This window comes from Tripterygium wilfordii, chromosome 1 (genome assembly GCF_013401445.1).
Source record: "Tripterygium wilfordii isolate XIE 37 chromosome 1, ASM1340144v1, whole genome shotgun sequence".
Lineage (NCBI taxonomy): Eukaryota > Viridiplantae > Streptophyta > Magnoliopsida > Celastrales > Celastraceae > Tripterygium > Tripterygium wilfordii.
Genome location: NC_052232.1, coordinates 1,537,099 through 1,555,454, shown reverse-complemented (window position 1 = coordinate 1,555,454; position 18,356 = coordinate 1,537,099). Strand labels below are relative to the sequence as shown.

General features: G+C 37.1%; 2 protein-coding genes and 1 long non-coding RNA gene across 5 annotated transcripts; all 3 read right to left on the bottom strand.

Annotated features, from left to right (window-relative positions):
- Positions 1–41: 41 nt before the first annotated feature.
- Positions 42–1,386, bottom strand: LOC120002393 (uncharacterized protein At5g19025-like). Its single transcript, XM_038851149.1, has 4 exons — positions 1,115–1,386; positions 826–1,082; positions 254–335; positions 42–108 (listed from the first exon to the last, which is right to left on the bottom strand). Exons 1-4 carry the CDS (start codon positions 1,378–1,380, stop codon positions 42–44), a joined length of 672 nt encoding a protein of 223 aa, XP_038707077.1. The 5' UTR covers positions 1,381–1,386.
- A 4,026-nt stretch (positions 1,387–5,412) lies between these two features.
- LOC120003142 lies at positions 5,413–6,915 on the bottom strand. Its single transcript, XR_005469282.1, has 2 exons — positions 6,757–6,915; positions 5,413–5,963 (listed from the first exon to the last, which is right to left on the bottom strand). It is a non-coding gene; the product is annotated as an uncharacterized LOC120003142 (long non-coding RNA).
- A 1,765-nt stretch (positions 6,916–8,680) lies between these two features.
- On the bottom strand, positions 8,681–15,651 carry LOC120000120 (DUF21 domain-containing protein At4g14240-like). Of its 3 annotated transcripts, none has more exons than XM_038848022.1 (14): positions 15,302–15,651; positions 15,099–15,175; positions 14,401–14,484; positions 14,188–14,301; positions 13,685–13,768; positions 13,490–13,561; positions 12,005–12,072; positions 11,081–11,168; positions 10,893–10,966; positions 10,431–10,809; positions 10,297–10,343; positions 10,053–10,134; positions 9,199–9,353; positions 8,681–9,061 (listed from the first exon to the last, which is right to left on the bottom strand). In XM_038848022.1, exons 1-13 carry the CDS (start codon positions 15,543–15,545, stop codon positions 9,246–9,248), a joined length of 1,521 nt encoding a protein of 506 aa, XP_038703950.1. In that variant the 5' UTR covers positions 15,546–15,651; the 3' UTR covers positions 8,681–9,061; positions 9,199–9,245. The 3 variants fall into 3 exon arrangements, with proteins under 3 accessions (XP_038703950.1, XP_038703933.1, XP_038703942.1); XM_038848005.1 differs by having other exon boundaries at positions 9,205–9,353; XM_038848014.1 differs by having other exon boundaries at positions 9,214–9,353.
- Between the last annotated feature and the right edge of the window lie 2,705 nt (positions 15,652–18,356).

Sequence of the window (18,356 nt, the reverse complement as noted above, 5' to 3'; positions counted from 1 at the left end):
GAACTAGACGAACTCAGGTTGCCGAAGAGACTCTCCCTCGGTTAGATTTCTTTCGCTGATCTCCCCTCTCCAATCTCTTCATCGATCTCTTTCTTTTTCAAATCCATTCTACAATGCCATAACAAATGAAAGTTTCTTATCTTACAAAACGGGTCCCTCACAAACGATCAGAGAACAATATAAAGAAGCAATCGAAAAGAGTAAAAGAGAAGAAAACACAGGATTTATGAGGTTTGTCAATGTGCCTACGTACTCGGGTTTGTCGTTGCTTTTCAATATAGGAAATTCCTTCATACTCAATTGGTATGCTACGCTCCCCTCTCGCACAACTTCCCCTTTCCGTAGAGTTTTTAGTAATAGATAAAACTTCTAATATGAACCATTATTTAAGAATTCGTTCCTCTAGATCCTTCTTCTTCAATCAGATCTACAAGTGCAGAAGTGATAGATCTTCAAAGCAGAGTTTTTCATCTAGAGAGAAATAGAAAATGAAAATAAAAAGATGGTCCTTCGATTGTTATCATATATGATATTATATATGTTTGGATTTGCTAATATTATATTTGTGTTGGGTCTCTTGAAATTATATCCAAAAAGGCGCATCAAATTTCTTTCTCTTTGTATTTTTTCTGCTAGTTCTGGTTATGATGGATGTTTTTATATTTTCTATTTTTGGATCAATTGAAATTTTATTTATTTTCCAAAATATAATTTATTTGTTTTTCCAAAATATTATATGTCTCATCATACTTTCATTTGTTACAAATTTTCAAATGAAATATGTCCCCAACACATAACAAAATTAAACAATCAGTCTCATCTTACACAGCTCAGCCCTGATACACTCATAGTCAGGATCAGACTCGCTGCCGCCCTTCCAGGGTAAAGCATCGATGTCCTTAGCGGATCTGATTGATTCCTCGGTCTGTAACTGCAAGTCGAATTTAAGAGCCTTCTTCAAGCCCTTACATCCCAGACGATCGCAGCGGCGTGAGCGCTGACCGCAGCAGAAGTCGAGGAGGAGGAGGAGACAGAGGAAGAAGAAGGCGAAGAACACGAGAAGGTAAGGAAGAGGCAAAGTGAAGAGAGAGTGGGGAGGTAAGGGGAGGAGAGAGAGAGGAGGAGAGAGAGGGAGTGAAAGAGATAGGAGAAGTAGGAGGAAAGCAGGAATGTTCCGGAGAAAAGCACGACGATCAGGATCAGTAGGTCCAGCGTCGCCGACGGCGAGTGCTTGCACAGCGGGGAATGCTCGCGATGAATGGAGGCGGAACTCGTCGGGTTCGTGAGTTTTGATGGAGTCGAAAGGACCGAAGACATGGTGGCTGGCTGTCTGTCGTGGTGGTCGCGGGGGTGATGATGAAAAAGAGGTGATTGGCGCATGTTATTACAGAGAGTCAAGGACCCTCTTTTTTTAAAAAAATAATTTTCGGGTTCTTTTCTGAAAAATAAAATTAAAAAAAAAAGATAATTGTTATTCTTTGATCATTTAATGTGATGTTCAATTCAGATTTAAAAGGGAAAAATAATTTTAAAAAAACAGTAAAGTATCCTATAAATCAAGAAAAAGAAAGTAATTAATAGGTAATTAGGTACAAAATATCTAAAAATAAGTAATTTTGATATTTACTAATTAAAATCTAGTAATACAATTTAATAACTTACTTTATAAAAACCTCACATAATAGGACAAGCCAATGACATATAGATATCATATCATATCATTCTGTAATAATTTTTTTTTAAAACCATACAAATTTGTCTTTGCACATTCGATACGAGTCTAAACCTGAATTGTTAGGCCCGCACGCACAAAAATTTCTCACATGATAATAGGATAAGTTGGGTCAGAACCCAACGCATGACCACACGAATATTGCCCACAGAATTGAACTCAATACCTTAGCGATCCTATAAGATTTGATCTCACTACTAAATTATCACTAAAAGTGGTTCATTCTTTAATAATACTCTCTCAAAGAATCATGGCGTGTACTACAAGAGACAAAGATTATATTCTTTGCTTGTGTAACATAGGAAGATTGAAAGAACAAATTGGCATATAAGTTCTCTCAATATTTTACAATTTTTAAAACGCTTTCACTTTGAACTCATGCCTACACCATTTAGTTCCAGCCCAACATTGAGAACAAAGTAAAATAAAAATTACAAAAATTCATCAACTATATTATGCTTTTCCGTCACAAAATTCCGTCGTTAATTTTTCGTCGCAAAATATTTATGACGGAAATTTTCCGTTACAAGTCCCGTTACAAATCTGTTTTGCGACGAAATTTCCTTATTTTACGACAGAAACCGTTTTCTTCTAGTGTTAACACCTTAAAATGCATAGATATTCCGGCTCATCACCAGATGCCATATCAGGTCACTCCATTAATGAGACTCTTTTTAAGTATTTTGGCAGTACTGGATGATTGCTTATCAAACCCTATCTATCCATTTTGTTTGCCAATAAGTTGCAGTTTCAGGTGGGAGAAATGGAGGGCTTTCTGTGGCCTTTAAAGGAAGTGATTGATGGGAATGTGCTGTGTTACTATTTATGTCTTAGATGAATGTTTTAGCAAGCTTAGAAATTTGAATATATTAATTCTGCTTATTATGAAACTTTTTTCTCCCAACCTGCATATATGTTTCGGGCCCAACCACATCACAGGACCTCATTGTTTTGTCTTCCCAAGAGATCATTCATCTCGATATTGCTCTCGCAGAAGCACGCTTAACTGCGGAGTTCCAATGGAAAGAGTTTGATACTAGTTTAGAAGCTTGGCTTATTATATACTGTATTTCACATATTTTCTTTAGCGATGTGGGCTAAGAGACTTAATCCCTGTCGCCACTCGTTAACTCGCCCAACACCATCAAAATTTGCCAACAAATAATGATAGTACTAACTTGATTATAATTCCATTACGTGACTACCGCCACGTAGTGCGACGTATAAACTCTAAACGTTTCAAGTTTTTAAATATTGTATATAGATATAGAAGAGAATTCAGTGATACTGCTAAACTAATAATGCCTCAGTTAGTCACATCTTGAACTCCATGTGATATTATCAAACAACCTACCATTGATTGTACTTTGAAGACCCACTCTTTCTGTTCAATAAACCACAACATTCCAATGCACATATAACTAGTCCCAAATTTAGCTCAATATACACATTGCTGTCTGTGTCTAATTACAGCATTTCAACATGGGTTTGTTGTCCAATACATTGGCCTCCACTGACCCAAAATCATAGGGGGAAGGATCTTATCCTAGATACTAATAGGCTTTATGATCAGGTTAATGGGGCCTGTTTTTCCTTATCCTTTCCCTGTTTTTGCTATCCTTTAACATAACACTAAGACATAGATTAGACTCTTAGTAGTATAAGTGACAAGGGACTATCTAAAGCCTTTTTTGGTGATGAGGATTATGTGTATGACATTCAATCTGGACCCATCTAAACCATATCAATACTCAAAACTCAATAGTGGTTTACTTAAAAGTCTTTCTGTAGGTCTTCACCATGTCCCCAGTTGGTCATTTTCATCTCTTGGTGCCTAAAGAAGAGGGCAACCATATAATGTCCATGAAAGGAGTGGATGTGGGTTGGTTTTACATTTAAAGATAATGTTGATGTTGCATAATTGAATTAGATATTTTAAATTTGCCAAAAATCCCTCAACCGAGGTGATTAAGGCATATACTCGAATTGAGTGGTACCCAAATGAGGAGGTGGTCAAGGCATATACTCGAATTCGAATTGAGTGGTACCCAAGTTCGAGCTCTCACTCTCCCGCTTAACTACCCAAGAAAGATACTCAATAGTGGCTTACTTAAGGTCATTATATATGTAGGTCTTCAGCATGTTCCCAGTTGGTCATTTTCATCTCTTGGAGCCTTCAGAAGGCAAACATATGGTGTCCATGAAAGGAGTGGATGTGGGTTGGTTTTACATTTGAAGATAAGGTTTGATGTTGTACTGGATAACTTAAATTTGCATTCAAAAAGGGTGGCAGGAATGATCTGTTTAAGGAGTTGGAAGAAAAAAAGAGTTGAAAAAGATGTTTATGTTGATATAAACAAGCAATTGCAAGAGCTATCAATGTGCCTTGAAAGTACAAGTGGAAACAAACAAAAACAAACACTCACACATGGACTCTAGTTCTTTGTATATATAAATGTATGTGTGTTTGTGTGTATAGTGGCTTTAAGAGTAGTGAGATTAGTATAAGTTTACAGGGCATGGCAAAGAGAATTGGGAAGTGGAGAAGAAAGATAAGGCAGCAAAGGGGGAAGTTGTATATTGTGAAGATGTGCATCACTATGCTTCTTTGTTGGCACAAGTACTCTTAGATTACACATTGTCTTGTAATTTTCACCTGTAAATACTTGTTTTCTTGATTTCTATTTTTTTTTTTTTGGTGTTGTGGAACTCATTAATTGTGTGGATACATGTGGGTTGTGAATATATGATGCATATATATAAAGGTAGCTCTTGTACACTTGCTAGTTCCAATGGAAATTCAACCCCAAACACATCAAATATATTGTATGCTCTAAGTCATGACAATGATTTGTTCTTCATGGACCGTCCGCATTGATTCTTAAACTCAGAAAACACGTCCTTGTGTGAGAGCTGCAAGATATTTACTTAAATACCACTCGGCTGAGTTATGTCAATCCGACGTGAGATATAAGTATTGACATAGTAAAAGCTTATGGTATTGATTGGGATGAAAATATTGATGTTTTTTTGAATATTCATTGATATGGGTTAATTTCATATGCTAGAAGACCAATCATACATTCTTAATTATCTTTTCTGAGCAATCAAAACAAAATTTGACTCACTAAACTGAAGTTTTTAATTGTGAAGAATGAGCAACACTGTGCTTCTTTGTTAACACAAGTACTCTTAGATTACACTTTGTCTTGTAATTTTTCCCCTGTAAAAACTTGTTTTTATTGATTTCCTCAGTTTTCATTGTTGTTGTGGAACACCTTACTTGTGTGGATACATGTGGATATGATGCATATATATAAGGGTAGCTCTTGTACACTTGCTAGTCAAAGCCTTTTTTTTTCTTGATTGGGATGAAAATATTGATATTTTTTTGAATATTGATTGACATGGGTTAAATTCATAAGGTACAAAACCAGTCATACATTCTTAATTATCTTTTCACTAGAAATTGTAAAATAACCCATCAGATGGTCAGAAAATCCAAAAATTAGGGTTTTCTTCGGGTTTGACTCGAGGAGTACCTAGATTGTGTTTCTGCCTCCTTAGCTGAGGACTGTTCTCATTTACCAATTCACTGAAGGGTCCTTGTTTCAACAAGAAAAAAAAAAAATTTATGTGATCATAGGCAAGCAAACCAGTTAACATGTCAAAACTAATACTGAAGCCGGGAATCATGGGAGCCTTTCTAAGGGATTTTTACAAAATAGTTTGATAGATATTCTTAACAAACAATTGAAGGAGTAGATCCAAACAAACCCTGAAAATCTGATAATACAGACAGAGGAACAAATTTATATATTCCAAGAGAGACAGGGATGGCCTTCAGATTAGGATAACCAGTAACAAGTCCTTTTCCAGGTGAAGTGTCAAGAAGACAATCTGATTGAGTCTGCTTTGTCATTTTTGAGTTAATGGGTCCTCTGCCCATATCAATCCACTGAGGAGACAACAGTTGAGTGTCAACACTTGCACCCTTTAGCCTCTATATATACATACAACAAGCCTGTGTTTCAAAGTACTTAAAACTTCCCAAAAGTTATACATATATATACACCCCCAAAAAAATCCTTCTCTTCTCTACATGATCAGGATGGCAAGACAGTCAGTATGGATGCGTTTTCCAAGGTTCCAGTTGGGGCAACGGTGTTCGCGACTGATCCGGGAGCAGCGGACAAGGTTTTACATCATATGGAGGTGTACAGTGATTCTTCTGCAATGGAAAGAGTAGAGGTGATTTTTGGGAGTAAAACATCTTTGCAAAAAATCACATGATGATTGTGTATAAATGTTCTAGACAGTATATATATATATATATAGATCGACTTTTCGAAACAATTTTGTGGTTATATGATGATGTATGTGGATTATGGTTCATGCCTTCAGATCATCTAAAAATGCAGTGTCAAGTTATATAGATCTGAATACAAAGACAAGCTTGTAATATAGAGTGATTTGAGTGAGCTGTATAATTATTTTGCAATATGGACCAGTAAACTCTCGAAGAACAATGTCTTATCTAGGAAGAAACTAATTTTAAGGGTTTAGAAAGCAATGAAACCAGTAGATTCAATCTTCTGATTGACAATTTAGGGTTAACCATAAGAAAAATCCCAATCTCAGGTTCAAAATACATGGAATTTATAAATCCCCAATTCAACAAAAACAGAGAACACAAAAGAAAATCAAACAGAGATCTCTATTAGTTTTTTGTTTTTAGAAAATAAGAATCAAAACCCAGATTTGCCAAAGCAATAAAGAAGCCATTCTTCCTTCCTATTTATACAGGTTCTCTGGTTAAGAACCCTAAAATTTTATTCTAAAGATGACTGCTTTAAATTTCTCAGAATGCCAATATACCCAACTTTAAAGCGAAAGATTCATTCAACACTACACCCATTAATTTACTTAGACGGCACTTCAGATCAAATCTATAAAGCATATAAACAGAGCAAATAATACAATTGATTCATGTCAGAGAACTAGTAATTGTATATCATGTTTACCCAATTGGTCGTTTTGAAGCAGTAAAAAAAGAATCTGCGAGTAGTAAAGACCATTCCACCATTCATGGACTTTGGGCACAGAATAGAACACAGAAGTTCCATTGCCTCCCAACCAAACTTGAAAGTGAGGAAAGGAATATTAGGTTTATCTTGAGACCAAAGCTGTAAGATATATTCCAACCACATAACCAACCACATAACCAAGTGAAACATATCTTGAACATAAGGGCAAGCTTTCTCTTTCTTCAACGAGGCCTTTTGGGATGAGTTGGATAAGGGCCCAACTTTATAAGATGATATTGGAGTAGACCGCCGGGGTTGACTCCACGTGTGCATGGCGTGAGGTATCCAAGTCTTGCTCGTGACCCACACATGAACTAGTGTGCGGGGGATGTTAGATATATCCCACATCGATTGATTATGTGAAACATATGCTTAATATAATGCAAATCTCTTCTCACTTTAATAAGAACTTTTGGGGTGAGTTGGATAAGGGCCCAACTTTATAGGAAAGTCCATGAAAGCTGGACTGCTTTATGAGTACTCGTGGTTGCCAAGCCTCGCAGCACCAAGCTCTTCTCCAAAGCATCGCTGACTCTCTTCTGGTTTTAGGTCTTCGTAGGCATGAAGTGATAATGGGCTGGATTCGTCAAAATTCATGTTTACAATCAGACATTGGGCTTGCTTGGCTAGCTAACTATTTAGCTACATCTCAAAATCTTCAAGTTTAATGAAACGAAGCGTTTCGTACAATTTCAAATTCTATGTATATTTTATTTAATTAAAGTCATATCACATGACCGTTTGAATATCTATACAATTGAGCATGATTCGTAAATTCCGGACATATGGAGGATTCCGTAACCCTATTGAACTTGATTGGTAAATTTCAAGTCATATGAAAGATCCCATAACTCCCATGAACTAGTTGAGATATGGGACGAGACTTAGTGCGAGAATATAACGCACGGTGACATTTGCGAGAAGATAACGCATGGTGAACAAGAGCTAATATCGCAAATTGAGATAATGAAAACACCCATGAGACTTAAACTCATGATCTCCCACTTACATTAGGAGTTTACCTCCCATATACACTAACTAAGAGTTACTACGAACAAGTTCATCATCTTAACCAATGACCCGTTGTTCATCCTTCTTCTCTCTCTGGCTTCTTCTTCTGCTGTTCTCAATCTACATTTTCTTCATATCTTCATCTGGATCTTCATTTTACTTCAAATTTTCATGTTTGAGAGGTCTTTATACCAAAAATTAATGGACCACATATTGGATTTTCACACACATTTCGTGAACAGCTTTTGCCAGATGGCTTTAATGGTGACAAGTTAGACCAAACTCATTAACCATATTTATTGACTTATTGACGATAAATTTGTTGAAGACTTTTTTGGCATGGTTCAGCTGTTGATTCCTAGTCAACTATTCAGAAATAATTTCAAAAAATATTGTGGCATTCACAATAGTTCGAAATTTGTTGTAGAATCTTGAAAAGAAGATTGTGCTCTTTTGTGCCACTGAAGATTACCTGTTGTATACTACTTATTATCAATGCAGATGTTCATTTCTGTTTCATCAGATTACCTGTTGTATACTACTTATTATCAATGCAGATGTTCATTTCTGTTTCATCGATCAAGTCAATCATATTCACATCGATATGGTATTCACTTGTGTATATTCCATGTTTAGTGCTTTTGGGGTAATGCAACTTTGCCAATTTCCATCTGAATTATCGAATATTCAAACATTCCAGCTTAAGAATCAAAAGTTAAAAATTATTCTAATATGCACACAGTGATAGATTTCTCACTGATGGGGCAGATTCTTTATATTGATTTTTAATGCCACATTAACAGTTTGACTGCCCAAATAATCAAAAATCTGTCTGAGTGAGAGACTAGAATAAAATAAGCAACAGCTCCTCCTGCGATTATGTTCACCAGCTCCTAACCTTTCTCTCTATTGTTCTTCTGAATAACAAAATATTGACATAATACAAACTGAAACTAACAATTGACAACATGTAATTTCAAAATTCAAACAGGGGGTCCTTTGCCAGAAATAACCATGTTAGTTTTATTGAAAGTAGGAGAAACTCGTGGTTCTATCTGATTCCTACATCCAGTAGCACTGGTATTACGAAAAATATACTATATTGATATCAACAACCACAGATTCGACGCCTCTTCCAAAATGTAACTCAGGGCACCTGCAATCCTTTCGATATTCACATCCGGATAACTAATTAATTTATGCTGAAGAGGTCCTAGCACGTCACAGGGTCCTGTTTCGAGTAAACAAATTCCAATAAACCATAATGCAAATGAAACGAGGAAAAAAGCACAGAATACGACATCCAAATTCTATTGTAAGTTTATACTCTATTTATCGCAGAGGAAAATTAAATGAAAAAAGAAAAACCTGTACCGTTAGTACCATTGTTATGTTACAATAACTGTATGACCTGTTCATCTCTTGTTTCCAAGGAAAGGCTCGCCACCAGTCCCTGGTAACTTTGGGATACTTGAATCATTCTCGGATTTCTTTGGAGTTTGCCCCGGTTTACTTTGGCCTCCCTGGGAAAGTGCAACAAACAAATTACAAATTTTCATGGCAATTTACAAAGAACTAAAATTTTGTGGCAAATGAACAAAAAAGTTTAAATCAGAAGGGAAACTGTTTAACCCTATGTTAAGGATTGGACTCACTCACCTGATAATTTAAAGTGCTTTCATAATGTTCTCTTAAATGGTGCATGGTAGGATACTTTTTTGATGCAATTTTACCCATTTCTCATAATGCAAACTTGTGCGTTTTATTATGCCCTTTGTAAAATCAATGCAATGCAGCCTCACTATGGTGCATGGTAGGATACTTTTTTGATGCAATTTTACCCATTTCTCATAATGCAAACTTGCGCGTTTTATTCTGCCCTTTGTAAAATCAATGCAATGCAGCCTCACTGTCTTCATTTTGCCTCAGGTTATACTAGAGCAATGAATAATGTAACCATAAACTATTCATGGTATGCCAAATTCTATTCTATATTTTGCTCAATTTCCCTTTTCCTTTTTCGGCCGCAATGCAAAAGTCTTTCAGCTAACATGCTGATAAAAGAAAAGGCAATAGGGAAATAAGAGACAATGACCCAACATTCTCCTGCCCAAGCAGAGGATACTCAGAGGTCTAGAGTATGGACAATCAAAGCCATCCGTCCAGGCAAGTACAAAGTAAAACTAAGATAAAAAAGGAAAATTATTGTATTGGCCACTTACTGCTCCTTTGTGGCCAGTTAACCTTCGACTGGATGGAGCCCGTGCCACTGATGAAGCAGCAGCAGCTGCAGCCACACGAATTCTGCCAAGGACATTGCATATATATCAATATTATCTCTCTCTCCCTCTCTTTCTCTCTCTCTCTCTCTCTCTCTATCTCTCCTCTATATACACACACACACACACAAAATAGTTGCACCTTATTACCACAACTGAACTTATCGATATTTCAAGTTCACAATACCTTTTATGTACATCAACGTATTCATCTGTTTCATCCACAATCTCTTCCTGTATTTTTCAGGCAATCATCAATCCAATCAAGTGTGGCAGGTGAAGAAACTCATGAACTGAAAGAAAATAAATATCAAGAATTACCTGCAGAAGTTCTTCGAACACATCTTCCAAGGTGATGATGCCAATGACTTCACCATCATCAATATCCTCCAACTGAGGCAATCCGTTTGTTGCTACATCATTCCGTTGTACAGAGGCCTGCCAATTCACAGTGTTTGGCCTAGAAGCCCCATCAATATCAACAACAACACTCATTGACCTTTCATCTTGATTAGATAGCAAAGGAGTAGTCAATTGGGAATCCCCTGCACAAGTCTCTTTGTTTTCTGCAGGTTTTTCTCCATCAAACGTTGGTGGCAGAGCCTTGCTTTTCCCTTTAGTCTTCACTACAGCAGCCATGTGGCTGCTGCCTTTTTGAAACTCGTTCAATATATCGTACAAAGGCATATCAGCCGGAACTCTGAGAAAATTCCAGAAGAGAAAATTTTCTGTTCAATATTTACTTCTATACACAATAAGCGCATGTTAGGTCTGTAAACACACCGTGGAATTCTCCTGATTGAGACTGCACTGACTGGTGTTTCCGTTTCAGGTCGTACGGTGAGAAGGCTTTTTACCTACTTTCAACAAGAGGAGTATAGGAAGAGAAACAAAGATTCAGCTACCATCTAAAACATAGGTGTCTTATGTAATCTAAAACTATATCACATTCTATATGTTCATCAACCCACCAAAAGAAGTCCAATGATATTTTTCGGATTCCCAGAATAGACAGGAACCCGGCTATGACCCCTTGCCAGAACCTTTCCCATCGCCTCCCTGAGTTATAGATGTGACCACAAAAGTAAATAAAAGAGCAAAGAATATACTATTAGTAACATGACGAAAAAAGCAATAAGAGCCACGGACAAATGGCATATTTACTCATAATGCACAGCCACTGACTACTCAGAATAGAACACTTGATATTGTGAGTTCAAATACATTCAAGAGTCTCACAAATCAAATAAAACGCACTTGTCCACATTATATGCAGTTCATGGGCAAACAAAGAGGAACTGATAATCTAATAGGAGAGCCAACTAGAAGATATACAAATAATTGAATGAACAAAATGGAGCAGGGTAAAAACAATGCGTAGAATCTGTTGAGGAGGAAGTTCCTAATGTTGAGATAAAAAGGCTACATCTTACCCAATAAAGATCAAGCTGAAGACCCCATTTTACCCCTTCCTATCACTGGCAAAAAGGAATTGTTTCTTTCTGCTGAAAGAGTGGCAAAGGCTTCAACTATAACAATGGCTCATTATCTAGTAGGATTATGGTGGATTGTTTTCTCTAATGGGTCTAGTTTTTATACGAATAAAACGGTTTTGCATTGTATTTGGCATATCCTAATATAAGAGTATATGTATATATGCACACTTCACCACGTATGAAATGTTCAGTAGAGTTGTGCTACTCAAGCATCCTAGGTTGCTTTTTTTTCTAATAAGGAGTCCTAGATTGTTATTTAATAATGGTTGTTTTCTCTTTATATGTAAATTACATATGTAAAGGGGGATTGATTTCAAGAAAATTAAAAACCAGATTCCTGTGTTAGTTTTCTGCAACAAGTACATCAGTAAAGATGAAGTTTATAGAAGAAACACTCACCAATCCAACTTAGAATTTACATCCAAGGAGAAAGTTGATTCAATAGGAGTCATAGCCTCCTCAGCAGTCTGTTTAAAACCAAAAAAAAAAGTTACTTTGAGATGCTGACTGTAAATTATACCTAAGTCAGTATTCATGATAGGGCAGTGGGCAATTGGGCATGAACTATTTAAAAGGTGAAGAAGAAGAGTAATAACAAACGAGCTACATCAAAAAAATAACTCATATCCTGGAGCACATTAACAAACCCACAGAGAGACATAGGAGCCAGGGGTCCACGTCACCCTTAAACAATAAGATTTAATTGACCCCTAAATTAATGAGTTTCCCATTTGTTTAAGAAGGCAGGGTCCGTGATTTGTCCAAGTTATACTATCACTTAGTCATATATCAATTGATGATGTACAAAAGAAGGAAGTTAGAATAGTTAATGCTCACACCGTTAGAGTAATGGTTAAATTAAATAGTCCCTTTCGTGTTAGCTTAAACTTTTAGGAAGAAAAGGATTTAGCAAGGTGTACGCACCGTTTATCAGCGCCACGTCCCAGTTCCAATCTCAATACTCTCTAACCAAAATAAAATCTTGCATGTGTTTAGCCTCCCAAATTCCAGGATAAGTCCAACCCACATGTGAGAGGGAGTATAGAGTAACAGTTAAATAATTAACAAGTTATTTCCATACAAGATTAAGCTTTTAGGATAATGGGTGATCCAACATATACCAAACTCACACATGAAGAAGTTTTATTTGCTATGTGATTGGAAAACAAAGAGGATATGACCAAAAAATCCATGTGTTCCATGATGAATTGGTGTAGCTGATCTTTACACCCTAAACAAATAAATAAACTATAGACTAGTAAATTGGTTTAAGTACTTTACACAGGCTATGGTATTCCCAAACAGAGATAGATAAAACTTGTATATAATCTCTATCTGTTCTATTACTTCTATATATGAGGCATAGTATTCAAAATAATTCAAAATAATTCAAAAAGCTATAGAAATACATTAAACTCAAGTTATTAAGGGAAATAGTTTCCGAAGATTAAGCAATCGTTTTACCCTATTCAGCCCTGAATGTGTGCGTGAATATTACGATTAGCAAGACTTTTTTATATCGGCCCCACAAAACTGAGATCCTGATTCCATCATAGAAGGTGCACTCAACTTGGAATCCTAACTTACTATAGCCAGAAAATTGCAGTCAGTTAGTCAAATCCTAAGAAGAGCAAGTAATTTGTAGATGGTCCTGACTCATGGGAAACCTACGTGAACAGGTTAACGAACCATAAGACACTCTCCTCACCCCCACCCCACCACCCAGTGCAGTCTGGGACAATGTCACTTTCAACCACAAATTGCAAATAACTTACATGAGAGAATAAGTATCATAAAATGGCAGCACCACAGGAAAACACAGAGAGAGAAGCAAACTAATTATGCAAAAAGCCTCCAAAACTCTACTTTTGGAACAGTTCAAACCTTTTCAGTCAAGTCCAATGCTCCACTAATAATTGTTGTCTCATCATGCGTGAGTTCACCTCCCTTGCCAGCCTAAATGTACCAAGAAAAAAACAGTAGATTGCTTAGAACAAGCCAAAGGAAAATTATTGTAAGTTATGGTAGCTGACAATGCAATAACCTTGAATGTATAAGTAAAGTTCCTTGCTAATATACCTCCTGGCTGTGGATAGAAACTAGGGCTTTCAACTGAGCTCGCCTGAATAGAGCTTCATGATGTCCCAAAACCCAGTCGAGGATCTGAATACTAATAGCTGTTAGCGTACGTGGAATACAAACTGTCCGCACCAACAAGAATAATGATAATATTAAGTATTAACTAGATTTTAAAAATGTGTAGGACTGCATCACATATGGGTTTTTTTCAGGCTACAGAAGTGATATTAAACAGTAATCAAATACAGAGCCGGGAAAAAACTTCAAACAGCCAAACGAAACATAAATGATTCTAAAATTTGAACTAACGAGTAACGAGAAAACCTCTCTAAGTCAGAAGTCACAAAATTATAAAACACAATAAGGTAAAATCTTATATCTGTACCATCGAACAACTATTAGACTGAAATATTCAAGAGCATAACGTAAAATAACTTAGTAATCCTACTTCTCTTAAAGTTTTACATATATATAAGATAACGACTGTTTATCAATGAGTTTACCTTCCCAATAGGATAAGCTATTGGATAGCAAACTACCATCAAAATTCTCACAAGCCACACAAAATTGGCACCTACAGCAAGTCCATATCTGGTGCATATAGCTTGTGGAATCACCTGATGAACAAGTAGACACAAAAATGTTGATACATCAGCATCCAGAGTAATATATGGAAGTAATATAGCTAAAGCATGCAAGTCACCAACACAAAGTACCTCGCCGAAAGCCAGAACGAAAGTCACAGAAAGTATAATAGCAACATACTGATTGAACATCTTATCCAGATATATTGGAAGGGCCTGCAGATTGCAAGAATCAAGAAGAACAGCTGTAAATTAAAATTAAGCAAGTTGTAAACATCTGTTTGTGAAGCAAGAAGATACACTAGCTCGCGTAAAATATGGACATGAAAATAATTTCAACCACAAGCTGAGATAACGGCATGGGCATGTACAACTGTAGAGATAATAGTGAGGAAAATTGAGAGAATTCGTAAAGGAGAGACTATGGAGCTATGATGAAGAACTGAAAAAAAAGACATTAATTGTAACGGTAAGGATTGATATGGATCCAATAGGAGTTATGAATGGATGGCGGAAAGATTATACGGATTCCAGTTGATTCATATACTCATGTAGTCCACCCCAAACTTTGGCATAAGGCCTGATCAACTGATGAAGTGTTGTAAATTCCCAGCCCCTCACACCAACAATATTGACGGTTTTGGGTTTATTGGTTCCCGTAAATACATGGAGCCCACACGATTTTGTTCTTCCTTGGAACCCAAGGAAATGGCCTTATTGGTAGTCCTTATAAACAAAATCACATCCTCACATCTTTTCAAGGTAGAATTTCTAACATGAAGAAGCTACTCGCAACCATAAAAGTACAAATAATAAGTTCAAAAGATCACCTCCATGGATGCGGCATTGCACAGTAGTAACGTCACTAGAAGCTGGTGCTGCTTTTGAACCACCGGAAGAATTTGGGCTAAATACACCAAGAAATGAAAATAAACAATTAGATTAAACACTTCGGGCGAAATTCGATTACAGATCGTGACCGATTAATCGAATCACGGTGGAACTATAAACTGGGATAACTAAGGTCAGGCACCTGCTTGTTTCTTCTCGGAGGGGGTCCCACTTCGCTGGAGGATCTCAAGGTCAACGCGGTTGATAGACATGAGACCGAGGGTGAGGCCGGACATTATGCCAGCGAAGAGGACAAGCACGCACGAAACTCCGGCGTACACGAACCACCAAACCGATCCGAACGGTATCTCGGGTTCAAAACCGTTGAATTGTGCGACTGATTGACTTAGCATCCGAGCCGCCATCACTGCGTTTATCGGATGCATCTTCCTCAGAGCGCTAAAACACAGTCAACGACCACGTCTGTCTCTGCTTCAATCTCTGGTTTCCGATTAGAGAGTATTTCCAAATGGCCTAGTAGCCTGGTTCGAGAGAGGAATGAATTAATGACCGAATCGTAAAGTACACGTGGACGAACTAGTGGGCTCGGCTAAGGTGTATGTCGTTTGGGTACGAATCATTGTGTGAGTGCTTGTTGGCCCGCAGTAGACCGTTGTCGACTTGTCGCGATTCTGTGATGAGTATCCCACATCGAAAAAATAGGGCTACCAACTCTAGTTTATAAGGATTCAAGGCACCTTCACCTAGTAAATCCGTTTTCTGTGTTGTAGTTCTACCCTCATCCCTTGTGATGAGTATTCATCATTCTGACCCAACCCGATTGGGTGCATTCAAGGGTGCCGGATTCTTTTTTTTTTTTTAATCATAAATGTATTCTAATGAATTGAAGTATGAAATTTTATTACATTTATCAATAGAAACATCAAATATTTTGAATTTATATCTGACGATTTAGAATTATTATACATCTTTATGTTGAATTTGATTTTTGTATCGAACAAAAAAAAATATACTTGTTGATCTCGTTAGGCTGAATCAAGGTCGACCTTAGTCACATTGGTTTTCAAAACAACATTACAAAGCGGTTATAAAAAAAAAAGAGAGAAATTTTTTAAGCTGATTTTTGGACTAATTTTAGGCTATTTTTCCCTTTGGTTTGATTTTTGGGAATTTTTTTTGCCTGAACTGCTTGACTAATGGGTTGGGTGCAAAAAGAAAATTTTATAAATTATGGTGCTTTGAGCTGGCATGGTGCCCAAAGTCTAGTATGGGCTCTTTTGGGCATGGGTCAGTCGCGAGATGATTGCTCTTGAAAGTTGGAACTTGAAACTATTATGAACCAGTGATGAATGCCCGCCACACGTGATGAGGGTCCAAGTCTAGCATCATAAGTTTAGACTTAAAGGAAAATCACCGGCCAGTACCAGTTTAAAAACTTATGGACATTAAGTCCAGCCCAAAACAGTTTATCCCTCTAAGATACCACTTCTTGCTCAAGTACATTCCTACCCCTCATCCAACTCCAAAACCACGAAAACATCATAATGACTCTTCCATTCTCTGCAACTGACGATGTTTACGCTAGTCGACTAATTCCACTGATAAACTGCTACAAATCCAAAACGTAATATTGTTATACTTCTCTTGCTCGTATTTTATACCATCATTAGCGGTTCTTCTTGTATACAAAAGCTTGAAATCATACTCTTCAAATCACTATGAAAGTCAAAATCAATCTTTCAATCATTGCACTCCGTTCTTCGTGTAGATTTTGTGTTTTGAACAAGCTATAACATCAACTTCAAAGATATGCTCTTACGAATTTGTTGCTACTCTTTCTTTTTTCTTTTTTTTTATAGAGTTGTTACTCTCTTCTTACTGTCGCCATAAATAGATAAAGTGTTGCTTTTGGATTTTGGTAGACCAGGGGAAAGGGGAGAGAAGTTATGCTGGGGGCTTGGATTTGGATCGTAGTGATGACTTAGGATTGAAGAGTGGGTGGTTAATGGGTATTGAGGAGGTTGGGTTAGATTATGGGTATATGGGTGCTGGTTCATCCAACTTAGGTGCAGTTCAGGCCAGTTATGTGATTGGTTTTGGATAGATGTTGTAGGTACTGATGATGGTGGGGGTGGTGGTCGGGGTGGCGGACCGGTGGTGGTGATGGTTGTGGGGGAAAGGTTATCGACGACAACAACACTGATTTTCCTTTCTCTCTCACTAGCTTAGGGTCTCTTCCTCTCACTAGCCTACGGTCTCTCATCTCTCTTCCTCAAATCCATCTCGGCCAATGTTACTGTTTCAAAACAGTAACATTGGTCTGCAAGTGTTATTATTTGGCAAAAACTTCAGATCCGATAGGTTTCGATGGCGGTTCTTCATACTACCATCACAGTTGGACTCCCCTCATTGAAACACACAATGCCCAGCTAGGTACAACCCAAAACGACCACACAATGCCCAGCTAGGTACAACCCAAAACGACCACTGGATATGACCGTTTTAAAACAGTAACATTGTTCAGCCAGTGTTACCAATGTTACTATTTCAAAACAATAACATTGGTCGACCAGTGTCACTATTTGGAAAAAAGTTCAGATCCGATAGATTTCAACGGCGGTTCACCATACCACCACCACCACCATTAGACTCCCCTTACTGAGACGCACAATGCCAGTCATATTTGGACCAAATTGCCCACCGGATATGAGCGTTTTAAAATAGTAACATTGGTCGGTCAATGTTATTATTTCAAAACAGTAACATTGGTCGGCCAGTGTTACAATTTGGAAAAAAACTTCAAATTTGGCCAATTTCGACAACAATTTGCAATACGACCATCACCATTGGACTCCCCTCATAGAGAGGCATAATGCCCAATCATATTTGACCAAAACGACAGCCATAAAAAGAGATGAGAGAGAGAGAAAGACGTAGTAAAGAGAGATGAATGTAGTAAAGAGAGAGATTCAACAGGAGGAGAGAGAAAGTTATTGTTATAAGAGAGAGTGTAATAGGAGAGAGAAAGTAGTTGTGATAAAGAGAGAGATGTAGTAGAGAGAGAAAATGTAGTGAGATAAGAGAGATGTAGCATATAACAAGAAAAAAATCATATTAGATCTAATCTTCTTTGAAAAAGTACAAAAAAGGAATAAGATAAAAATTTAAATGATTTAAATATTATAAAAAATTAAAATGGAGTTATGAGGGATAAAGTTTTTTGGGGCGGATCTAGA